The 23,709-nt window shown below is 67.3% G+C and overlaps 7 protein-coding genes across 7 annotated transcripts; 5 read left to right on the top strand and 2 right to left on the bottom strand.

Annotated features, from left to right (window-relative positions):
* Positions 1–79: 79 nt before the first annotated feature.
* On the top strand, positions 80–3,557 carry EMIHUDRAFT_204047 (hypothetical protein; the record flags this gene model as incomplete). The annotated part of the gene is made up of 7 exons (XM_005781764.1): positions 80–280; positions 357–468; positions 612–745; positions 1,091–1,248; positions 1,342–1,487; positions 1,580–1,746; positions 3,291–3,557. The coding sequence occupies 7 exons, from the start codon at positions 80–82 to the stop codon at positions 3,555–3,557; spliced, it is 1,185 nt and encodes a 394-aa protein (XP_005781821.1).
* A 268-nt stretch (positions 3,558–3,825) lies between these two features.
* On the bottom strand, positions 3,826–5,678 carry EMIHUDRAFT_99796 (hypothetical protein; the record flags this gene model as incomplete). Its single annotated transcript, XM_005781763.1, has 2 exons — positions 3,826–4,733; positions 4,949–5,678. The coding sequence occupies 2 exons, from the start codon at positions 5,676–5,678 to the stop codon at positions 3,826–3,828; spliced, it is 1,638 nt and encodes a 545-aa protein (XP_005781820.1).
* An 859-nt stretch (positions 5,679–6,537) lies between these two features.
* Positions 6,538–7,957, top strand: EMIHUDRAFT_204045 (hypothetical protein; the record flags this gene model as incomplete). The annotated part of the gene is made up of 4 exons (XM_005781762.1): positions 6,538–7,200; positions 7,318–7,452; positions 7,644–7,743; positions 7,821–7,957. 4 exons carry the CDS (start codon positions 6,538–6,540, stop codon positions 7,955–7,957), a joined length of 1,035 nt encoding a protein of 344 aa, XP_005781819.1.
* A 423-nt stretch (positions 7,958–8,380) lies between these two features.
* EMIHUDRAFT_426843 (hypothetical protein) lies at positions 8,381–12,628 on the top strand. Its single transcript, XM_005781761.1, has 8 exons — positions 8,381–8,541; positions 8,627–8,716; positions 8,879–9,055; positions 9,131–9,220; positions 9,295–9,456; positions 9,522–10,970; positions 11,043–12,086; positions 12,154–12,628. Exons 1-8 carry the CDS (start codon positions 8,437–8,439, stop codon positions 12,544–12,546), a joined length of 3,510 nt encoding a protein of 1,169 aa, XP_005781818.1. The 5' UTR covers positions 8,381–8,436; the 3' UTR covers positions 12,547–12,628.
* Positions 12,629–12,980: 352 nt separating this feature from the next.
* EMIHUDRAFT_204043 (hypothetical protein) lies at positions 12,981–15,669 on the top strand (the record flags this gene model as incomplete). Its single annotated transcript, XM_005781760.1, has 9 exons — positions 12,981–13,018; positions 13,171–13,572; positions 13,685–13,835; positions 13,907–14,131; positions 14,260–14,479; positions 14,724–14,821; positions 14,934–15,035; positions 15,133–15,171; positions 15,370–15,669. The coding sequence occupies 9 exons, from the start codon at positions 12,981–12,983 to the stop codon at positions 15,667–15,669; spliced, it is 1,575 nt and encodes a 524-aa protein (XP_005781817.1).
* Positions 15,670–17,143: 1,474 nt separating this feature from the next.
* On the bottom strand, positions 17,144–18,616 carry EMIHUDRAFT_204041 (hypothetical protein; the record flags this gene model as incomplete). The annotated part of the gene is made up of 3 exons (XM_005781759.1): positions 17,144–17,791; positions 17,927–18,073; positions 18,146–18,616. 3 exons carry the CDS (start codon positions 18,614–18,616, stop codon positions 17,144–17,146), a joined length of 1,266 nt encoding a protein of 421 aa, XP_005781816.1.
* Positions 18,617–22,474: 3,858 nt separating this feature from the next.
* Positions 22,475–23,515, top strand: EMIHUDRAFT_434687 (hypothetical protein; the record flags this gene model as incomplete). The annotated part of the gene is made up of 6 exons (XM_005781758.1): positions 22,475–22,726; positions 22,783–22,937; positions 23,009–23,093; positions 23,169–23,246; positions 23,284–23,440; positions 23,489–23,515. Coding segments are annotated over 5 exons (714 nt in total), but the record flags the coding sequence as incomplete, so codon positions are not given.
* Positions 23,516–23,709: the final 194 nt, after the last annotated feature.

Below are 23,709 nucleotides of genomic sequence, written 5' to 3'. Positions count from 1 at the left end.
GAGGCGTCGCAGCGGGGCGGGCAAGGCGGAGGCAGAGGCGGAGGCGGAGGCAGAGGCGGAGGCGGAGGCGGAGCGGTGTATGGCCAAGGCGCGAAGCGCAGCGGACCAGCCGCCGGCGCTGGCGGAGCTCGGCGAGGAGGAGGTGCTGTCCGCCCTCGAGGGAAGCGCAGAGGTCGGGCGGGGCGGCTTCGGCGTGGTCTATGCTGTGGAGCTGCCCTCGCTGCCGGGTTGGGGCCGCGTCGCCGTCAAGCGGGCTCTGCACGGGGCGGAGGGCGGGGAGGTGATGGCCGAGAGGTGCCCAGAGCCTCGCCTGCGGAGGTTGTTATGATTGTCGCCGTCGAGTGTATTCTCGTCAGGTGATGGCCGAGGTGTCCAACCTGCGGAGGTGCGCCCACCGGAACGTGCTGCCGCTGCTCGGCTACTGCGGCGCGCCTCAGGCGGCTTGCCTCGTCACCTCATGCACATCCCGTGTCCCCCGCCCAGAGCTCTTCTGCTTCGTTGAGTCTCAGGCGGCTTGCATCGTCACGGCCCTAATGCGAGGCGGAGCTCGCTCGACCACCTCCTCCTCTCGCCCCATCAGTCAGTCATTCGAGGGTGTCTGGGCTCCTCAGGCGGCTCGCTCGACGACCACCTCCTCCTCTCGCCCGACGCGCGGCTCCGGCTGCAGCGGCTCGGCTTCAGAGGCTCTCCAGGGCTGTCGTGGCCTCAGCGGCTGTCGGCTCTATGCGACGCTGCACGCGCGCTGGTGCCGCCTCCACTCGAGCCTCTCTCTGTGTGTGCACGGCCGGTACCTCTCTCTCTCTCTGTGTGCACGGCCAGTACCTCTCTCTCTGTGTGTGCACGGCCAGTACCTCTCTCTGTGTGTGCACGGCCAGTACCTCTCTCTGTGTGTGTGTGCACGGCCAGTACCTCTCTCTGTGTGTGTGCACAGCCAGTACCTCTCTGTGTGTGTGTGCACGGCCAGTACCTCTCTCTCTGTGTGTGCACAGCCAGTACCTCTCTCTGTGTGTGTGCACAGCCAGTCCTCTGTGTGTGCACGGCCGGTCCTCGCAGAGGTCCCACGCTGCTCTGCTCGCCCTCTCCTCGACAGGAGCACCTCCACTTGAACCTGATCCTGCACCGAGACGTCAAGACGGCATCCGCCGAAGGCTGTGCGCCCTCGTCGTCCTTCTTTGTTTCCAGCCGTGGCGAGCTTGCCTTAGGCCAACATCCTGCTCGACGGAGCGCTGCTGCCGCTGCAGACGCGAGGTGGCGAGAGGCGCGTCTAACCCCGATCTCACCCGAGATTGCGCCAGATTGCCCGAGATATCCCCCGAGATCTCAATCCTCCATTCCTTCCAGGCGCGTCTACCGCGCCTTCCTCTCCGATGTCGGGCACGCCAAGGAGCGGGCGGGCGGCTCGACGGCCATGGCGACCCGAGCCACCAGCGCGTTCTACTCTGCTGGCTTCGCCGACCCGATCTACGTCGACTCGAGCCAGCACTCGCGTGCCACGGACGCCTACGGGATCGGCACCTCGCTGCTGGTGGCGGCTCGCGCACCTGAGCCAGCTGCTGTTGAGTGTGGGCGGCGTGACTAGGCATCTCGCTGCTGATGGCGCTGGCGGGTGTCGAGTCGCGAGGCCTCAAGAGCGCGTTCGAGGACGACGTGATGGACATGGCCGAAGGCGCGGACGGCGCGGGAAAGCGGCTGCTGAGTGCGGCGAGGCAGGCGGCGGCTTGGCCGGAGGCTGCGACGCGCGAGCTGGTCCGACCCCCCCCCCCCCCCCAAACACCCCTCCCCTCCCCTCCCCCCTCTCTCCCGCGGCGCGTCCATGACGCGTCCACGACAGGTCCCCCCTAAGGTCGAGGTGGTGCACTGCCTCTAACCCTGACCCTGACCCTAACCCTAACCCTAACCCTAACCCTAACGCCCCCCTAAGGTCAAGGTGGTGCACGGCCTCTGCTACGAGCGCAAGTCGCGTCGCCTCCCTCTGCCGGACGCCCTCGCTGCTCTAGAGCGGGCGCTGCGCCACGGCGACGGAGAGGCAGCGGCAGCTGTCGGGGGCGGGAGCAGCACCAGTAGTAGTGGCAGTGCTGCCGGCGGCAGCGGCCCGGGCAGCAGCGGTGTCCGTTTCAACGGCGGCCGGGCTCCCGTCGTGCTGCCTGCGGGCATGCCACCCTCTGTCTCGCCGCCGCCCGAGCCTCGCTGCCCGAGGCCTCCCGCCCGCCCGCCCTCCTCCCTCCCTCCGCGCCACCCGCGCCACCCGCCCGCCGCTGGCGGAGGCGGCGAGGGGCGAGGGGGAGGCGGCGAGGGGCGAGATGGCGAGGGGCGAGGGCGAGGCGGAGCCGCTGCCGCCGGCATGTGGGCCTCGCACGGCACGTGGGCCGCCGCGCTCGGCGCCTCCCAAGTCTCTTCCCCCCCCCCGCGCCGTGCGAGGACAGCCGTGTGAAGAGAGAGGAGGCTGTGAGCAGGCGCCTCTGTCCCGTGCCTCGACGGCCCGTGCCTCCTCCCCTGCTCCTCGAAGCTGCTGCCTGCGCCCGCCGCCCCGCCGCCGGCGCCGCTTTGGGCTCTTCGCCTCGGCCGCCCTCAGACCAGCCGAGCTCACCCGAGCTCACCCGAGAGCAGGTGCCGCCGCACGAGCTCGTCTCCTCGGCCGCATCTCCGCGCGAGAGGGCATCGCGCTGTCGAGACCACAGAAAGCCATCAAGGAAGACGCTCTGCCCTCAGGCGGCCTTCCGCGCGAGCTCCTTTGGGCGGCGGTCGTCGCGGGAGGCGCTCGAGGCGGCGGCGGACGGGAGGCGGAGGCGCGAGGCGGAGGCGGCGGCGCAAGAGCAGCCGCCCCTCGCTTCGGCCCCCGGGTCGCTGACGCGTGCGGCGGGCAGGCGCGACTTGCTGCCCCCTCTCCCGCCCCAGCCATGCCACCCCCAGCCCACCCTTCCCCGGGCGTGACCACGTACCCCCCCCCCCCAGGCTGCACGCCCTCGCGGTGGCGAGCGAGGAGGACGTCGCTCTCGCGCGGCTGCAGGAGCGGATCACAAAGGCGTGTCTTCACAGCCCTCCTCCTCCTCACTCCCCTCCTCCTCACACCCCTCCTCCTCACTCCCCTCCTCTTCACACCCCTCCTCTTCACACCCCTCCTCTTCACCGACCCCTCCTCCTCACACCCCTCCTCTTCACTCCCCTCCTCTTCACACCCCTCCTCTTCACCGACCCCTCCTCTTCACCCGCCCCTCCTCTTCACACCTCTCTCGCCGCAGCCTCGAACCCCGAGATGGTTCGAGATGACGCGGGAGGCTGGCCGAGGTTAGGCGTATCTCTCGCTGATGGCGCGACTCGAGCGGAGGTACCAGGAGCGGCGGGGCGCGCCCCTGCCAAAGGGCCTCAGCGAGGAGGAGAAGATCAACGCCCTCGTCCCGCGCCGCGCCGGCCCGCTCTGCGGCTTGGCGCACTCCCTCCGCCGCTGGTACAATGCGGCGAGGCACGAGCGGGGGCAGTGGAGCGAGCGGCCGACCGACGAGGAGGTGGCGAGGGTGATGGAGAGCGCGAGACGGGAGCTGGAGCGGTGTGGGCTGTAGAGACACTAGAGTGTCGTGCGTGTGTGCACTGTGTGTGTCTGTGGTCGGATCTCGCGGACGGGAGACCGCCCCCCCCCCTGCACGCTGCAGTTGGAGACGGATTTTATTATGTAAACTAAAAAAAGCTGCCCGGCCGAGGCCCGCGGCCGTCTACTTATACTCGGACGAGTATGGAGTACACGGTACGAATAGTCAATAGACTGCACTGAGCGAGTAACTACATGATGTATGTCCCAATGTGTGCCATGCGGAAACAAAAACGACCGGACTACTTCGGCGGCAGCTTCAGCGTGTCCAGATTCTGCAGGTGCTGCCGCACCGACAGGATTGAGTGCGCGGCGAGCATGCCCGACGCCGCGACTGCGGGCATGCCGATGCCCGGAAAGGTCGAGTCGCCGCAGCAGAGCAGCCCGTCGCACGCGCTAAACTTTGGGCCGGGCAGCTGGCCGTCGGTCGCGCGTAGGAAGGGGCCGTAGGTGCCCGCGTCGCGTCGCAGGAAGCGCTCGTGCGTGAGCGGCGTGCCGACCATCGTCACGGTCGCGCGCTCCCGCACGTCGGGGATCTGCCGCTCCACCGCCCTCCACAGCACCTCCGCCGCCTCGGCCTTCTTGGCCCTGTACTCGGCGCTGTTCCGGTTCAGCCCCCCCCACTCGCTGTACGGCTCCGTCGCAGGCACGTATGCATGCAGCACGTGGTGCCCCTCCGGCGCGAGGGACGGGTCGAGCAGCGACGGAAGCGAGACAAGGACCATGTTGCGCGGAGCGTCGACACCCGCCTCCCAATCGCTGACCACCGCCCACTGCGCGGGGAAGGTCTCGCTCGGCGAAGTGGGCAGTCCGCTCGCCTCGAGGCCGACGTGCAAGTGCAAAAAGGACTCGCACCGCTCCAGCCTGCCGATGCGCTGGTCCAGCTCCGCCGCCAGCGCCGGCGCTGCTGCCTCGCCCACCAGCTTGCGCGTCGTCCACAAGTCTGCGTTCGAGACGACCGCCTTGGTCGCGCGCAGCGTCCTGCCGCCCTTGAGCCGCACGCCGGTGCACCTGCCGCCGCCCTCGCCAAACAGCAGCTCGTCCACGTGCGTGTTGAGCATCAGCTCGCAGCCTCGGTGCTTGGTCACGCCGCGCACGAGGGCGCCGATGATGCTCTCGGTGCCGCCCACCGGGAAGTCGAGGCAGACGCCTGCGGGGCGTGCCGTGGACGTGTCATGGACGTGTGCCGTGGGCGTGTCAACGACGTGTGCCTGGGGTAGCATAGCGGCACGCCGTCGCGGTAGAAGTCGCTCAGCATGTACGCCATCAGTGTGGTCGGCGCGTCCTTGGTCGTCGCGCCCTGCAGCGGGAAGGGAGGCAGCTCTCTCCCTCCTCGATCACATCTGTCTCTCTCTCTGTCTCTACTCGAGTCTCTCTCCTGCAGCAGGAAGCAGATCATGTCGAGCCAGTTGCGGATGAACGGGTCGGTGATCCGCTCCTCCTCCAACAAAGTCGCAAAGGGCGCGTTCAGCTTGTCGCCGCCGCCTTTGAGCACCACGCCCGCGAGCGCGCCCGCGTACTTGCCCATCGTGATCGCCGCGCCCAGGTCGGCACGCACGGCCGCCGACGGCAGCTGGAAGATCGCCTCACCCAGCGGCGTGACTCGCGCCATGAGCCTCTCCCATTGCTCCGCAGCGTCCGGCCCGCCGCACGCCTTGAGCTTCTCGTAAAAGTCGGCCGCGCCCACCGCGTCGTGCAGCAGGTCGCCCTCGGGCAGATACGTACCCCATCGGTCGTACGTGAGCCACTCGGGCTCCTCACCGATGATCTGGTAGACGTGCTTGAGCGGGTTTGGCGAGCGGTCCGGCGACAGCCCGGCGTACAGCGACGGCCCCGACTCGAAGGTGAAGCCCTTGGTCGTCCAGCTGTGAGCCGCGCCGCCGGGTGCGTCATGCGATTCGCAGACGCACACCTTGAGGCCTGACGCAGCGCACACGGCCGCCGCCGAGAGACCGCCCACTCCGGCACCGATCACGACGACATCATACTCGCTGGTGGTGGCGCCGGAGAGGAGCGGCGGAGGCGATCGGTGGGATCGGAAGGTCGGCTGCGGCGGCGACAAGTAACCCAGCGTCGCCAGCATCATGCAAGACATCTGTCTGGTTCAGAGCCTGTTGTGAACTGGGAGCTCTACCGACCGTGCACAGGCCAGGAGCCTTCGCCAGGTCGTGTGAAGAGCACTGATGCCGCAGTGAGTGAGTGTTCCCGGGCCCTGCGGGGAACTAAGTCGGCGCAAGTTAGTCTGTGAGCTGGACGAGGGCTAGTGGTGCGCCGTGGCGGATCAAGTGGTGAAGTGCTCCCCCGGGAGTCGTGGTCGGAGGCCGGGACACTACGCGCACTAACTTAGTGCGTGGAAGTGAGATGTGAGTGCCTCCGGCCGGCCGCGAGGGGAGTGGTCCGGCGGGCCGCTCGTAGTGCCCTTCGCCGGCGGACGGAGGCGGGCTCGGCTACTACGCGCACTAACTTAGTGTGCGGAAGTGAGTGCCTCCGGCCGGCCGGGGGGGAGTGGTCCAGCGGGCCGCTCGCAGTGCCCTTCGCCGGCGGACGGAGAGGTGGGCTCGGCTACCACGCGCACTAAGATAGTGCGCGTAGTGAGTGGGCCGCCGGCGAGCGGGCTAGTGGGTGAGTGCCTCCTCCCCGCGCACTAAGATAGTGCGCGTAGTGGGTGGGCCGCCTTCTAGTGGTCGGCGAGGCCGTGGCCAGTGCCCCGGCCCTGCGGCGCCGCCTAGTGAGTGAGTGCTCGCCGACCCTCCCCACACTAAGTCGGCATCGGTGCTGTGTTTTTTAGTTGGCGAAGGCTCCTGCACAGGCGACTGTGGACGATTCAGGGGAGAAAGGCCCTGTGGGCAGTTCACCTACGGGTATGTTCGTAGAGCTATAATACAAAAAAAGAAAAGAGGTTTCAGATCTCCGAAAAAAGAAGAAATGAGAACCGCCAAATCTCTCTCCGGAGGATGCTCTCTACACTCTTCGCTTCTAGCCCAACCTGGTTGCCGGCCTCCACTGCCGGCCGGCGCAACGTGCCGGCCTCCTCCGTGCGCACTGGCGGCGCAGCCCTGTCGGCCGAGCTCGCCGCCAAGCAGGCGTGGCTCGCGAGGACGCAGCCGTCGTGGGGCCCGCCGTCGCAGCTCAGCGGCTCAGTGGAGCCCACCGTCGCTGCGGCCCCGCCGGTCGATGAGGCGGCCGCGAAGCAGGCGTGGCTCGCTCGCACCCAGCCGGACGAGCCCGCGTGGCGCGGTCAGAGCTCGCCGGCAGAGAGCGCGGCGAGATTAGCCTTCGTGCACGCACCGCTCTCGTACTTTGCGCTGGACAAGCTGGCGTCCAAGGGCACGCGGCGGGCGGGCGGCTCGCTCGTGGACGTGGGCGAGCCCGAGGATTGGTCGCGGCCGATCGCAAAGGATGCGTGGAGCGGGGCGCGTGCAGGGTCGTGGGCTTGCAGCGAGGGCGGTTGGGACTCGCCAAAGCTGCGGCCGACCACCGAGACCTTCCTCGTGCTCGAGGGGTGGGGCTGCGTGACGGACGTGGATGGTACGCAGCACTCCTTCGGCCCCAACGACGTGGTCGTCCTCCCGAGGCACTGGAGCGGCAGGTGGGACGTGGCTCGCTTCCTGCACAAGGTGGAGGGCCGGCACCCCGCGAGACGGACTGAGATTGACCGAGAGTTGCGCGGTGTGGCCCGAGAGTGCCCGAGATCGCCCGAGACAGCCCCGCGATCGGTCGAGGCTGCCTCGCAGGTGTGGGTGGTGCATGACCACCCAGACGTGCCTGCCGGTGCGGACGGGGTGGTGCGGGCGGTGGTGGCGCCTGCCTGGCCGCACTTCGGCGCGCCGCTGCACGAGGGAACCATCTACGACGGCGGGCACACGCGGGTGGGCGCCCCCTGGACGCGGCATGCAGACCCCTGCACGCCATGCAGCACTCGGCAACACATCCAACGGCCGCGCTCCCCTGCACCCCTCCCCCTCGGGACCACACGCGCTGCGCAGAGGGCTGCGGCGAGGAAGAGACAGGGTACAGAGAGACCGCGGAGCCCGCGACCCCGCTGCCGCGCACACTACAGGTCGGCGTCGCGCCTCTAGCGCCCGGCAGCGTTGCGGTCAGCGCCGCTGAGGCTGGCTTCTGGTCGAGCGCGACGGCAAAGTTCCTCTGGATTCTCGACGGTGCGCCCGAGCAGTGCTCAGGACTAGCAGGTAGTAGCAGGGTGCTCGAGCGTCTCACCCACGCCCCCGAGTCGCAGGCGTCCTCTTCCTCACCAACGCCGACGGCTCGTCGCGCCGCTGCGTCGCGGGAGACACCGCGGTGCTGCCCGCGGGCTGGACGGGCCTCGTGGACACTGTCCAGCCGGCGAGGGTGGTGTGGGTGGACGTGGACTGAGCGCCACGCGCGCAGCACGCGGGTGAGCAAAGTGGCGTCCGAGAGGCGGTTGGGCGGCGCACTCGTTCTCCTTGGAGCCAGTCTTTTTAATTAACCTTTCGCCCTCAAGAGGGAGCGCAGGGAGCAGATGGCCAGATCGTTTTGCGCCACTCTCAACGCGTTGGCCGCCCGAAAAAAAATCCCATTGTAAGGATACCGACTGTACTCCAAGTCCCGGCAACCGGGCAAGTGTGGAAGTGCTCCAAGTGCTTAGTCAAAGTAACTGTATGCTCGTTTGCCTGTGTTAGTGCTAGCACGCGCCAGTGGTACGCGCCTGTGTGTCGAGCCTGTCTGCTCTGAGAGAGAGATGTGAACTTGGAAAGAAAGAAAGAAACCGCCACAACACACCAGGGCGACACGAAATTCTTTTGCGGAAAAGGAGTGGCCGACTGAGCGCCTCGGCGCGCTGCCCATTGGAGCTCCGCCACTATTTGGTAGGAATGCCACCGCCAAAGATTGGAGGCAAGGCTGCGCCGCACAGCCTAAATTCTCGCTACACCCTCGGCGAGGAGATTGGCCGCGGCGCGAGTGGACTCGTGTACAAGGTGCTGCAGCGGCCGCCGCCTGCCGCCTGCGTCTCCGCTCGCACGGCCGACGGCCACTGCGTCCCGCGCCTCTCCGCTCCCGCAGGCGCTAAACACGCAGACGGGAGGGATGGTGGCCATCAAGCAGGTGACGCTGCGGGGCGTCTCCAAGGAGCAGCTTAACCTGCTGCAGCAGGCGCAAGCCGCACGCTGCCCAGAGCAGCCGTCTCCACTGCGCCGCACCGCGCTCCTCTCGCTCGCCAGCGAGCGGTCTTGGCACTCACCCAGCGCGTATGTGCCGGCCGCCGGCAGCGCACGCCGTACGCTCCGCGCACCCGCCCTCCCGGCCCGTCCGCAGGAGATCAACCTGCTGAAGCTGCTGACCAACCCGTACATCGTCGAGTACATCGAGTCCTTCAACACAAAGGAGTCGCTCTACATCGTGATGGAGTTCGTGGAGAACGGCTCCCTCTCGCAGATCGTCAAGCGCTTCGGGCGGCTGAACGAGTCCCTCGTCGGAATCTACACGCTGCAGGCACCTCTATTCATCGTCGTCATAAGTGCTGCGCGGCGGTGAGCAGCGGCTCTTCACACCTCGAGGCGTGAGCAGGTGCTCGAGGGGCTCCACTTCCTGCACGAGCAGGGCGTGATCCACAGAGACATCAAGGGGGCCAACATTCTCATCTCGACCGGCGGCAAGGTTGGCCTCGCCGACCCCCTTCTTCTCGTTCAATGGCCGGACTGCTCATTCTGCGTGCGGCGCTGTCTCGTCAGGTCAAGCTTGCAGACTTCGGCGTGGCCACCAAGCTGGAGGCCGCGGGGCTCGACACGCAGGCCAACTCTGTCGTCGGCACGCCCTACTGGATGGCGCCAGAGATCATCCAGATGAGCGGTTTCACCACGGCGTCCGACATCTGGTCCGTCGGCTGCACGGCCGTCGAGTCCTCTCCGGCGCACCGCCTCTCGCCACCGATGAATGAGCGTTCATTCCTTACGGATAGGTCGTCGAGCTCATCTCGGGCGCGCCGCCCTACTTCGAGATGGCGCCGATGTCCGCTCTCTTCCGCATCGTCCACGACTCGCACCCGCCCGTCCCCGACAACATCTCCCGCCAGCTCAACGACTTTCTGCTCCTCTGCTTCAAAAAGGACACCGCCCAGCGGCCCAACGCGCTGCGGCTCAAGACGCACCCGTGGCTCACGCAGCCTCACGACTCCGCCGCCGACGCGCCTCCCGACGCGATGGCCGCCGCGCCGGCGATGCCGGTGGAGGTGTGGGACCCGCCGACGCTGTCTGGCGCCGACGGCTACACGTCGCACCCTCTTCCGGAGCACATCAAGGACGTCATCAACCCGAAGGAGGAGACCATCCGAGCGGTGGAAGAGATCGTCGCCCACAACCTGTCCATGCAGCGCTCCAACCAGACGCCGCGCGGCGACGGGCGAGGCAACACGGCCTGCTACTCCGGCCCCTCCGACTCGTCGGCGGGCGGCGAGGCGGCGCGGGCCAGCACCATCACCTCCCTCGCCCAGGCGACCGCCGGGGCGAGGGGCGACCAGAGAGGCACCGGAGGCGCGACGGCGCCGGGAGGCCACCGGCGCGTGCACTCGACGGGCTCCTCCTCCTCCTCCTCCTCCCTCGGCCTCGCCCCCGGCACCGGCACAGGCTCCTCCATCTACACCGACCACCCCTCGCGCGGCATGAGCGGCGGCGCCGCGCCTTTCCTCTACCGCCCGAGCTCGACCGACCGAATGCCACACGCCTCCGCCGCCTCCGCCGCTTTCGGCGCGCCCCACCTAGCGCGGAGGCCGAAGAACCTCATCGGCGACGCATACCTGGAGGAGATGGTCGCCGCCGCCGCCGCGGCGCAGCAGCGGCTGCACCACGGCCGCACGTCGCTCGACGGGCACCCGCACGGCGGAGAGGTGCTCAACATCCTCATCCAGTTCGCCGAGCGGCCGGACGAGTCGCTCTCGACCAACTACTCGGACTTGCTGCGCCGCGACGCGCCGGTGCCCCGCTTCGCCGCGCTGCTGGCCCAGCGGCTCAAGACGCCGTGGCCCTCGCCGTCCGACTCTGCGCTCGAGGACGCGTCTTCCTCCCTGGACTACTCGGACCCGTTCTCAGACCTCCCTCCCGTCAGCCTCAAGCCGACCCACACCGACGAGGCTGCGACGAGGCAGCGCGAGCTCCTGCGCGGCCACATCCAGCAGCTGCAAAAGGCGTCGCAGCAGAAGCACGAGGGCGTCGCGATCGACGCGTGCGGAAAGCTGCTCGAGATCTTCTCGCCCGACGGGCCGGACGGCTCCATGCACCCCATCGCCGAGGGCAAGGAGGGCTCGCGCGCAAACTCGATCTCCGTGTCCTCGGAGCGCGCCGGGAGCCGCTCCGGCGAGAGCCGCGCCAACGAGGCCGCCGTCTTCATGTCGGAGCACGGCATGCTCCCGCTGGTGCACATGCTCTCCTCGTCCTAACCCTAACCCTAACCCTAACCCTAACCCTAACCCTAACCCTAACCCTAGGTGCACATGCTCTCCTCGTCCGACTCGACGCGCGTCAACCTCAAGCTGCTCGAGCTGCTCAACGCGATCCTGCAGCGCGGCGGCGTGGCCGTCTGCGAGACCGCGTGCTTGCTCGGCGTCATCCCCGCCGTGCTCCGCTTCACGGAGCCCCACCTGCCGCAGGGGACGCGCCTCGAGGCGGCCCGCTTCATCCACACGATGTGCACCCGCTCCGTGCTCACGCTGCAGATGTTCGTCGCGTGCTACGGCCTGCCCGCGCTCGTGCGGCTGCTGCTCTCGCCCGCCGAGTCGCACGAGCTCGTCCTCTTCTCGATCGACGCGATGAAGTCGGTGCTCGACATGAAGGGGCACTCGCCCCGCAACGACCTCTGCCGCACCTTTGTCGAGCTCGGCGTGCTCGAGCTGCTGATGCACGCGCTGCACGAGATCAACGCGAAGCACCCCGGCCACGCAGAGCGCGCGTCGGAGATCTTTTTGCTCTTCTCGTGCGCGGACACCGTCGTGAAGGCGCAGATCGCGACGCGGCTCGTGCTGCCCGGCTTGATCCGCGTGGTCGAGCGGCCGCACGAGTTTGGGCCAGAGGTGGTGCTCAAGCTGCTGCGCTGCATCAAGCACCTCTGCATGGGCGACGCCTCCCACATGGAGGCGCTGCAGCGCGCCAAGGCGGTGCCGACGCTGGTTGCGATGCTCAAGCTGACGCAGGCGCAGGCGCACGCCATGTCGAGCTGGGCGGAGATGCGCAACGTCTGCGTCAACGCGCTGTACCTGCTCTGCAAGATCTCGCGCTCGCGGCAGGAGGAGGCGGCCATCAACGGGGTGCTGCCGCCGCTGCAGGCGCTCATCGAGCAGGGGTCGCCGCTCAAGCAGTTTGCGCTGCCCATCGTGTGCGACATCGCAAAGGCGTCGAAGCGCGCCCGCGCCGAGCTCAAGCACCACCGCGGGGTGCAGTTCTACCTCGGCCTGCTCGCGACCGAGTTTTGGCAGGAGGCGGCCTTGGACGCGCTGCTGGTCTGGCTGCTCGACGAGGGGGCGTACGTCTCAAAGGTGAGGGAGCGGGCCGCAGGGCGAGCAGAGGAGACACGGTGAGATGATTAGCTTCACATCGTATCAGGTGATGGAGGGGCCGCAGGGCGTGCAGGCGCTGCAGGGCGTGATGGACTGCGGCAACAACTCGTTCGTCAACATGCTCGAGCCGCTCCGTCAGATCGTGTACAACTCGGCGCCCGTCAACCGCGCGCTCGGCAAGCTCGCCGGCCACGCCGGAGTCTCGCCCTTTGTCTCGTCGCTCGTCAAGCGGCTGAGGCACCAGGACGCCCTCGTCCGCCGGCTGCTGCTCGACATCATGACTTCCCTCTACGAGCACCACCGCTCGCCAAAGCTGCTCGTCGAGCGGCACCGGCTCAAGCCCGTCCTCACCGACATCATCGAAAACGACCCCGGCGTCCTCGTCCAGAACGTCGCGAGCCGCCTCTTCCGCGCCTTTGAGGCGCACGACATCCTGTAGCGGCGGGCCTGGTGCAGTGCGGCGCGCCGCGCCCGCATTTCGCACAATATGCCGTTTGTTTACACTAAAAAGCTCTTCCTCCAGATTTGCAACATGTATGCCATGTGAGCGCTGTGTGCCGCCTCTGCCTCGGCGGGAACGCGCTCGGATGCGGACGGCGCTACCGCTAGCATGGGCCACACCGGTGACTCGAGATATAGACCCGAGACCACCCGCCCCTGCGTGCGTGACACGCGACGAGAGTCACCCACCCGACCTGTGTCGTTGAGCCGCTGCATGAGGCGGCGCGGTACGCTCCTGTGGGCTTGCTCGACGGCGCGCAGCAGCCGGCTGCGGCCGGGGAGGGGCTTCTCCTGTTGAGTCGTGCGTGCGCGGGGGGGTGGGGGGCCAGACAGCGGCTCACACAGCTCACACACTCAAAAAAGGCAAAGGTCATGGAACTAACTGGAGCCGCCGTGCACGGGTTTGAACGGTACCGCGTTTGTTCGTTCCGCTAACTTTCTAGTTTCTTTCATGAGCCAGAGCCTCTACTCAAGCCGCACTTGGAGAGTGCTCGATCTCTTTTGTCGAGAGAGTTCTTTGTTTTTCTTTTGTTCAGTGTGTTTTTCGCGCTGGCGAGTAGAGGCCCCGCCCACCCCCTACCGTGCTACCGACACCAAAGACGAACATGGCACGGGATGGCCTCGCCGCGTTCTCGCTCCTCTGGGCCGCGCAGCAGGCGCTGATCCTCTTCTACACCGGCATCGCCAGCCCGTTTGACAGGCTGCAGGCGCTGCTGGTTGCAGCCAGCGCACTCTCCTCCGGCTGGCCGCCTGTCCTGTGCGCTGCTCTCGCGGTGCGGATCTACGCCAACTGCGAGCCGTGGCCCAACGCATGGGAGTCGCACTTCTGGTGCGCCCAGACCGACGCCGCCCTCCTCCTCTCGCTCGTCGCCCAGCTGCTTTCTGGCTCCGGCGGCGGCCTCTCCATTTCCCTCTCCAACGCGCAGCGTTCGTTTGCGCTGCGAGACGCGAACCGTGTCGTACGGTGGCAGCTCGCCTTCTTCTACTCCTCCGCCGCACTCTTCAAGCATCAACAGCTCCTTCCTCGCCACGGCTGCTTCCCGGACATTTCTCTGCAACAAGAACCGTCCCTGTAGGCTCAACAGCTCCTTCCTCGACCACCGCTACTCCTGCGCCTCGCCGTACGTGGCGCAGCTCCTCACCGCCTACCTGCCGGACACCCTATCGCTCCCGCTGCTCGCGTCTCTGGTAGCCGCCGCACCCTGCACTGTCGCGCTCGGCGAGTCGGTCCTCGCCCTCGCCCTGTTGGCCTGCTGAGAATGGCTGCGAGCCTGTCAATGGCTGAGGACTGGGGATAGGTCCTCAGCCTCGCCCTGCTCGCCGCGGCGGCGGGCGTGGGCGGCAGAGGCACGGCCGTGGCCGGCGTCTGCCTCGCCCTCCTCCTCCACTTCGGCATCGCCCTCACCCCGCCGCCCAACAACGTCGGCGCCTTCTCCGTGCTGATGGCGTGCCGCCTCGCGGCCTTCGCCCCTCCCGAGGCGCTCGCGCGTGCCGCAAGCCTGCCTCGCTCTGCCAGCGAGGCCGTCTCTGCCGCGTCTCTCACCTCGCTCGCCGCTGCAGCGGCCGCCGCCGCCGCCGCGGCGACGTCCGCCCGCCGAGGCGGGCGCCTAAACACGAACTCCGTGAAGCGAGCAGAGGAAGCTGTGAGCAGGCGACCTCCTCGGGCGGGGATGGCTCCGGCGCGGCGGCGGGCGAGGTGGGGCAGATGTCGATCATGTTTGCCGCCGGCGTCGACTGGAGCGTCCCCACCTTTGTCCTGCTCGCCGGCGTGGTGCTGCGAGGGGTGGCCGGAGGGGTGGCGTCGCGAGGGGTGGCGTCTGCTGCCGCCGCCTCGCCCTCGGCCGCCGCAGCCTCGGCCGGCAGTGGCGCAAGTGGCTACGCGAGCCAGGGGTTCGGGCGGAGAGCGGCGCCGGCACTGCTCAGCGTCGCGTTTGCACACGCCTTCGCGGGCCCCATCCTCGGCATGCAGAACTTGGGCGAGATGTAGCCGAGAGGTGGCCGAGAGATGGCCGAGAGGTGGCCGAGAGGTGGCCGAGATGCAGCCGAGATGTGGCCCATCTTCGGCGCATCACTCGTGCTTGAGAGGACCCGAGATCACCCCGAGATTGTCTGCAGGCGGCTCGATCATGTACTCGAACTTGCGCGTGGTGGGCGGCTCGAACCACCTCCTCCTCCCCACGAACCTGCTCCGCCTGACCGGAGCGGTCGTGCGGGTCGAGGCCTGCTCCTCCGCCGCTGTCAACGCCCTCTACCCCGGCGACTCCTTCCTCTCCGCCCTCCCCCCCCCCCCGGGCAAGAGAGAGCTCCGAGCTCGAGACAAGACAGCTGCGGACAGGCGACTTCTCCTCCGTCTTCTCGCCGCGCGCCGTCGCCCTCCTGCGAGCCTCGGGCCACTCCGGCCGCCAGTTCAACTTCGCGATGGGGCGCGTGCTCGGCGCGTGGGCGAGATCTAGCCGAGATTCTCCGAGATTGGACGAGGCTGCTCTCCTCGCCGAGCTGCACCCGAGGTTGCTCTCTGCGGTAGGCGCTGCCGCCACCGCCCGCGAGATTCGTGCGGTACACGGTGCCGAGCCTCGAGCTGCGCCGCCTGCTCGCCGAGGCGACCCGAGATACAGCCGAGAGATACAGCTGAGATACAGCCGAGATATAGCCTCGAGCTGCGCCGCCTGCTCGCCGAGGCCTCCTCCTCCTCCTCCTCCTCCTCCTCCTCTTCCTCTTCCTCCTCCTCATTATTGTATGACTGTTGTTACTGCTCTCCGAGGCGCGCGGGGCGGGCGAGGCCTTCGCCCTCGAGTACAGCGTGCTCGCCGGGCCCGAGGGGGACGAGGCGTGGCGAGGTTCGTCGGCGGGCGTGCGGCGGGTGAGCGTGTCGGAGGACCCCGCCCGCGGCGTGGCCGAGTGCGTCGTCGTGTCGGCCGAGGGGCGCCCGAGCGGCGCGGCGTGCGAGGACGGCGAGCTCGCGCGGCTACCGCCTCTGCGGGCGTGGGAGCGGGTGTGGGGCGTGTGGAACCCGCACCCGATCATCCCGGGCTTGAGCGAGGAGATGCACTGCTCCGAGTGATTTTACTGACGGTTCATCGGAGCTTAATGAGAAAACGACAAGGTAGCGGCGGCCACGCACAAGCGCCGCAACCCGCCAGGTCGACTCAGTCAATGTACAATGATCGCGCGCAAAGTCCAACAAGACGACAGTCTCGCAAGTCGCAACATCACACGAAAGCCCAATCCCTCCCACGTCTCTCAAGTCTCCACGACGGACACGCCGCTCGTCATCCCAAACAGGAAGATGAAGAAGAGCGCGTTCTCGGTGACCATGAAGCCGAGGTCGAGGGCATACAGGAAGGGCTTGAGGCGGACTCTCTGCCCGCCGCCCAGGCGGCCGTGCAGCGCCCGCCCAAGGCGCTCGCCGTCAGCGCGAAGCGCCTGGAACACGCCGCAAAGTAGGCTGGCGGCGACGAATGCCACGGAGTAGGCCGCCGAGACGCCGAGCACGAATTGGTTGGCGATAAAGTGGTCAAAGACGTACAGCATCGCGGCGTAGCAGTGCAGCGCGTCGCTCGCGCCCATCGCCACGTCAGGCCCTTTCATCGGCGTGAGGACGACGGTCGTGAAGCCAGCGGCGTACATCTGCATCATGAAGCCCGCACGGAGCCAGTCGGCGAAGGACATGGCGGCAACGTCGCCGTCCTTGAGCAGAGCACGCATCAAGCATACCCAGCCGAGGTTCCAGAAGCAGAGGGTGCAATGCCTCGGCAGCCCTCTGCGCGTCATCCACGAGATGGAGCACGGGAATTTGGCGGCTCGGCCGTCGCCGCCCGCCAGGCCACGAAGCCCAGGCAGGTAGTAGAGAGGGAATATGATCAGCTGCTCAAAGATAAAGAGCCGCTGCGCCGCGGCCAGCATCGCGGCTTGCGCGGCGGTGAAGGAGCCGGCGGGAATGTACATGTTAAGGAACGCTGTATGCTTCGCGCTTTGAGGTCCGGTTGCTGGCGGCGAAGCAGGCCACGCGGAACAGCACGCGGAAGTGCGGAGCTGGCCGACGCAGCGGAAGTGCGTTGGTCGGTTTGCGAGAATCAGCTCTTTCCCCCACCGTTTTTTTCTTTTCCGAAACCCCGTTATAAGCGTCCACCCCCGCCTTGGTGTCCCAGTCGTTGGTCGGACTGTGTTTCGCCTTCCCATCAATCAATCAACCCGTTTCGCTGTCCTCGGCGGACGGCTCCTTTTGTGCGCGAGACAGGCGCAGGCTGCTAAATTATGGTTTAGCCCCACCCCCACGTGCACGTCGTTCGCGCGACTCACAAAGTCCAAGACGCAAGACCAAGAGCGAGCCCAGCCTCCCACTCTCACTCATCAAGGCCGTCCGAGGTCTTTGAAAGATGAAAGCGATAGTGGATAGAAGTCTCATAACCGCCCCACACAACCCCACACAAAGCTCTTTGTGTACACATCGGCTAATATCGCAGTGTGTAATGTATCGTGATGTTCGATGCACTCAAGTACACATTACACAAAACAATATCTCAGCAGACAATCAGCTAACTCACGGCGGCGACTTCCTCGCCGCCGATGACCGCGGGGCCTTGCGGCACGACCTCGCCGCTGCTGACGTAGTAGATGATGCTGTACCGCTCGCCGGTGTGCGGCGCGACCCAGTGCGGGAAGCGGCCGTCGATCTTGCCCAACCGCCTCCGCGTCTCCACTTGCGTCACCTCGAGCGCGTCGCTCTCCACACAGATCTCGCCGCCCGTGAAGTCGCCCAGCGCGAGGCCGTAGAAAGGAGCCACGTTCTCCGTGTCGATGTGCGGCGAGCCCTCAAACTGCTTGGTGACCGCGATCGCCGTGTACTCGCCAGCAAACTCGGCGTCAACCCCTGCGATGATCTCGAAGGCGAGGTCAAAGATGCGCGCGTGGCGGCGGAGCTTCGCCGCGGCGAGCCGAGCTTTGGCCGACTCCCGAGCTGCGCGCTCGGCGCCGCCGGATGGCAGGAGGCTCTCGTCGCCGCCGCCTCCGTCGAGCGCTGGCCGCCGCCCGGCGACGCGCGGAGCCGCATCGGCCTCGCTCGCATCGGCCTCGCTCGCGCGTGGGTCGGCCTCGCTCGCGTACCGCGCCTCGCTCGCCGAGGCGCCGTGGAGGGGCCGCGGCAGGACGATGTAGCCCTCCGCCCGGACGGTCTGCCGCTCGCGCTGTGCCCCGGCGGGGAAGTCGGTCGTGCGCAGCAGCTCGAGGAGGGCGTCGAGCGGCGCGTCGGCGCGCGGTACGACGCCTCGCACGCGGCGCACGCGGCGCGGCACCGCGTCGGCCGCCTCGTACGCGTCCACCAGCCGCGCGAGGACGTGCTCGCGGTCGACGTCGTCGGGGTGCGTTGGCACGCCGAAGAGGCGGTCGAGCCGGCCGCGGAGCTGCGGCGTCGAGAGCGGCTCGAGCTGTGCGCGGAGCTGCGTCGCGTCGCGCTGCGCCGCGGAGGCCTTGGGCGGCCGGCTCGGCGCGCCGTGAGCAGCGCCCGACGTGACCTGCCGACGCGAGGCCGTGAGGCGCACCTCGATCCCGCCGGGCAAGGCTTCGCGGATGGTGGCGGCGGTCGCTTCGCCGCCCAGCTTTGCATTGTATTGCAAGTCCAGGAGCGTCAGCTTCGGAAGCGCGGCGAGCGAAGCGAGTGGCAGGGACCGTGCAACCGGCCTCAAGCTATTGGACAAGGCCAGCAGCGTGCCGAGGTTTGGCGGCAGCTCAGCCGGCATGACGCGCAGGCGGTTGCGGCTCACGTTGAGCACGTCCAAGGCCCTGAAAGCGCCGAGGCCGGAAGGCGGCAACGCATCCAGGCGGTTGCGTGACACATCCAAAGCCAATAACGTATCCTGCAACCTCGTGGATGCCAGCAGCTGCAGAGGCAGCGCGCAGAGCTCCCGGCAAGAGAGAGTGAGCGCGTCGACCGCCTGATCGACGGCCACTTCCACCGTCTCCGCCCGCGTCGCAGAGCTGCCGCCACTGTGGTAGGAGCGGAAGGTGGTCATATTCAATGGTGCGATCGGAGATGGGAAACATCAAGCCCGTGGCGGGGGAGAGCGCGGCCCGGCCGTTATCGGCGAGCGAGTTCTTTACCAGGTTGCAACCCTTGTTCCGCACTGTGCTGTGAACAGAGCACCAACCAACAGCTCTCAGGACCCCCCGGTGCTGGGGTGCTGCCAGCAACCAACCAAGTCGAGCGGAGCAGCGTCGTTCCGATGTTTCGGCGGGCACTTCTCACCTAAGTCCTTGTGGCGGGCCGCCAGGCCCGGAAGCAGATGCCGACGAGGATCAGACACGGCGCGCTATCTGGGCTCGGAGGTCGGCAAAAAGGTTGCGCAGCCGACACCAGCGACCAGGATCGTCGATCGAGGTAGGTGCACGCTGCTGAAGCAGTGCACCTACATAGTGCGGGACCTGGGGCAGCAACCAACAACCTGGATGGGGACGGGGTGCTGCTCAACCGGCGGCAAACAGCAGCGTTCACAGCCGAGTGCGGAACAAGGGTTGCAACTTGGTAAAGAACTCGCCCGCGGGTAGCTTGACGGAAAAAGAATTTACCTGAAAGGGCGGGGTGCGCACTGTCCCTCTGTGTTCGTGTGTCGCCCATCTCTCCCTGGAGATGACTGCTCTATTTATTTATTTACTGGGCACGGGACTGGCGCGCACTGGCACTAACACAGGTACACCAGAAGCTCCTCTTTTCACACTGGGCGCGCACTGGCACTAACACGAAAAAAGAAATGCCCTATCGCCCAGCTCGTCCTACCCCCCCCCCCCCCCTGTGCGTCTGCCTTTCGTTTTTTTCTCCGCGGAACGTGGCTCGGACAACACTTTTGCACGGGTCTGGCGCTGGATGGACCGTACCGGTAGGTACACGCACGGGAGCTGGAAAGGGGAAGAAACTCGAATTCGGGGCACGAAGAAACATTTGACCACCACAGTAGTCGTTATGACGCGTCCTCCCTCTCTTCCTGCACCTCGATGCGATACCCGGCAGGTGAGCAGAACGAGATCATCCGCCCCTCGCCGCAGAGAGTGCGGACGACCCCGTGCTCCTCGTACGGCACGCTCCCTGCGCGCAGGCGCGCGGCCAGTGGCGCAACCGTGCGCACGTGCCAGGTGGCGTGGAGGTGCCCCAGCGCTGGCGGCTTGGCCCTGTGGTAGAGGCCCTTGCCCCTCGCCCCCTGGTACTCGAGGACCTGCACGCGGCCCATCGGGTCCTATTTCTCCAGGATTGTTCCTGAATGGCGTGTGATCACAGGCGCTGCCGTGAAGTGGTCGATTGGTCCTCGGCGCGGCCTAGCACGCGGTAGTCGAGGCCGGCTCCTTTGGGCAGCCCCACGGCCTATGAGAGGTACAGGGTGCTAAAGTTCTTCTCGCAGGCGCGCCAGGTGCGTGTGCTTTTCTTGGAGAGGGCCGAAGGAAAGCAAACATGCCTGCTCGATATCAGAGCCCGTGAGAAGCCCGCTCGCGACTCTATCGAGGCCAAGCAGGTTGACATAGAATGCCTCTTCCGCGCTGGCATCAGCCACCACCGTGACCACAGGGCCCACCGCTGCGTAGCCAGCCAGACTGTAGGCTGGTTGCGCCAGCTGCTTGTCCAGCAGCTCGAGCAGCACGATGTTGGTGCTGTCGGGCCCCTCGAACTGGACCTCCCGAAACGCGACGCCACCCGCCTCCATCGCTCGCGGCTCGCTACGGAAGAGGACGCCCCTCGCCGCGAGCTCCTCGTACCTGGCCAGCAGTCCGCGCGCGTACACGTCCAGGTTCTTTGGTAGGCGGTCCGTCGCGGCAGCACCTGACGTCAGTCAAGCGTTTGGTACCAGACGGCGGGGCACAAGAGCTTGCCAATCCCGAGCAACCGCCCGCCCTGAGTCAGGCGACATCACCGCACCCAGCTATATGCGCCACATGCACATGCACATGCAACATGTGCAAGCTAAGCCCACTCGCCGGCCCGCACGGCGAGGCCTGCGCGCTCAAACTGCACGAGATGGATGCGCCCGGTGCTGAGGCCCGGCGTGCTGACGAGCGCCTGCCTTCGGATGCTCCCTGCGGGCAGCCGCCACAGCTTGTCGAGCGAGGGGTCGTCTCCCTCCCTCGCCGCGGTCAGCTCGAGACCAAGCGTCTACAGACGCAAAGGGAGGGAGCGTCATTGCGCCTGCGGCAAGACAGCACAGCCACCCACGCTAGCTGTGAATCGAGAGCTCTCTAGGGCAGGCTCACATCGCGCCACAGAGATAGCGTGTGGTCAAGGTCGGCCACGCCGAGTGTCACGTGATGAAAGGCGCCGAGGCCCTGGAACGCCCCGGGTCCGACTGTTGCTGCAGCCTCGGCCTCCAGAAGCCTCACGCTTGTCTGCCTTTTCGAGCCAAAAGCGTCTGCGTGGATCCGACAGCCCGCGCTTGACGGTGCTGCGACTGAGAGGAGAAGGGCGACGAGCAGCGGGTGCGACAGTAGAGGAGAAAGGGTGACTAGCGGTAGCGGCAGCGGGCCGCAGGTTAGCGGTGGCACAGTGTTGCCCCCAAACATAGGCGTGACAGTCGGCGGTACTGTGAAATCACAAGAGGCACGACTCTGCTCGGTTTAGAAAGAAAGAAAGAAAACAGACAACCCAAGGGAGGACGGCACGCCGCCACCACACACTCTCCGCGTCGGGTTTTCTCCTCGTGACAGCGGGCAGGCACAGTGTTGAACAACAAAAAACAGTGTTGCCCCCAACATAGGCGTGACAGTCGGCGGTACTGTGAAATCTCAAGAGGCTCTGCTCGGCATCATCTCTCAACTGTCGTGTGCCTTGTGCGTCGCGCGTGTGTCCGTGCGACCTCCTGCACTGCGCGCCGAGGGTTCCGAGCGCAGTCCAATTTCTTTTCTCGCACAGATTCTTTTCTCGTGACCGCAGCTGGGCGCGTTGTGTCCCTCGCGTCCCTCGTGTCGAACGATGCGCTCGCCAATCGTGCCAGTGCCAAAGAGACAGCCGCTACGCACCAAAGCGGCGGCGCACAATCCCAAGAAGGCGAAAGCGCGTGCCGGCCGTGCGGACTCCGCTGCTGCCGCGGCCGCGGCAGCGGCGGCCGCCACCTCTGAGAGTGCACTTCGCCGGATCCTCGCCGTCGCGGGTGCCGAGACCGTCGACGCTCCTCGTCACCCCAGCGCCGCCGCCAGCCGATCGGAGGGCTGTGACTCTGACCTGCTCGACCCGCGAGCGGAAGCCGCGAGGCTGTGCACGGTGCGGCGACTCGGCGCTGACTTTGCGGTCGCGTGCGGCGGCTGGCTGAGCCGCAAGAGTGCGTACGCTCACTACGAGGCGTGGCTGTGGGCGGCGCGAGCGGACGCCTCGTCCTCCGGCGCGAGCCCCGTGCCGGTCCTCCCGCAGCAGCCTGCCGCCGCCGCCGACGAGCTTCTGCTCGGCCGGCTGGCTGCTGCCGGGGCGCCGGCGGCGGAGGCCACGACAATCGTCGCATCCATGCGACACGCGCTCGAGCGGGCTGCCGCCGCCGACGCCGCCGCCACCAAGCGGGTCGGAGGCGGAGAGAGAGGCGGCGGCGGCGGCGGCCGCGGCGGAGGAGGCGGGTGCTCAGTGCCAGGCGGTCTGGGCAGCGTCGAGGTGGCCACCGCCGCCGCCGCCTCTGCCTGCTCCGTCGCCTCGGCCGCCGGGCTTCCGTGTGCGAGGCTCTCGTGCTGCGGCACCTTTGTCGACGTGAGCCACGCGCACCTCGTCCGCCTCTGGGCGCGGTGGCGGGCGACCAAGGCGGCGGCGGGGTCGGGGGAGGCGACTTCTGAGTCGGCGGGGGCGGCGGAGCTGGCTGCGTTTGCCACCGCCGCCTTCTGCGCCGCCTGCCGCGTGCTCTCGCTGCAGGGCGGCGACGAGCGGGCGGGAGGGATGCAGGCGGCGTGCCCTCAGGCCGTGTTTACCGCGCTCGGGGTGCAGTCTGAGGCCTTCGCCTCGCCCTTCAACGCGATCTCGCCCTCCTTCTGCTCCGCCTCTGCAGACGTGGACGCGCCGTTCGGCTCCTGCGGCTCTTTCTTCGCCCTCGAGCCGCCGGCGGGCGCAGTGCTGCTCGCGAACCCTCCCTTCGACGGCGCGACTGTCCTCGCCATGGCGCGCCGCATCGCCGCGTGGTCGAACCGAGGGAAGAGGGAGTGAGCGCGGGTTGAGGACTGTCGCCAGGCGCGCCGCATCGATGAGTTGTGCGACGCTGCCGACGCCGCCGACGCTGCGCTCGCCTCGGGCACAGCCGCAGAGGGCGGGGAGGCGGGCGGGCTCAGCGTTGCCGTGGTTGTGCCGCGCACGCCTGCAGAGGAGGGGTGGCGGGCGCTGAAAGGGTCGAGGCCGCCGGTGGGGCGAGGTGCTCTCCGCGCTTGTCTTTCTTACCTCTGGCGCCTCTCGTGCTCAGGTCGAGGCACTTGCGGAGCGAGCTCGTGCTGCCGCGCTCCAAGCACGCCTTCGTCGACGGCGGGCAGCAGTACGGCCGGAGACAGGCGCCGCTCTCCATGCGTCGACTCGCAGCTGCAGCCGTGAGGAGACGCCGTTCACACACGCCGGGCTGTGGGCAGGCGCCGCTCCGCCTCTCGAACCACGACTCGAGCCTCTTTTGGCGAAGACAGCCCCCCTCGCGCGCCGAAGCCACAGGGGTTGGCGTCTTGATCCGCGGCGTCTCTCTGTTCGTAGGATGCAGTCCGCCAACGCACGCGCCGACGCCGCCGCGCTCACCGCCGCCCGCGAGTCTTTCCGCGCGGGCTTCAAGGTGCTCGGGCCGCTGGACGGGGTGGCCAAGAAGAAGAAGAAGAACAAGAAGAAGCGGGGGCGGGGTGAGGAGGAGAGCTAGAGCCACTCACACCTCTCAGCTCTCACGAATCCGGAGAGATTTTTCTTTTTTCTTCTAAGCAAGAATAAACCAGATCGCAGATGACTCAAGGGAGGGATGGGAGGACGGCACGCGGGCCGCCTGCGCCACAGGGGATTCATTTAGATTTACAAGGAGTGGAGAAGTGACACTGTAAGAAAGAAAGAAACTAGAAAGCGATGTCCCACTCTCGTCGTTCTCGCTCCCCGTGATATCGTCCTTACAAGATCCTGCTCGTGCAGGTGGGGACC

Source organism: Emiliania huxleyi, assembly GCF_000372725.1.
Source record: "Emiliania huxleyi CCMP1516 chromosome Unknown EMIHUscaffold_20, whole genome shotgun sequence".
Taxonomy (NCBI): Eukaryota; Haptophyta; order Isochrysidales; family Noelaerhabdaceae; genus Emiliania; species Emiliania huxleyi.
Note: the sequence above shows the minus strand (reverse complement) of the source record. Positions and strands in the feature narration are given on the sequence as shown.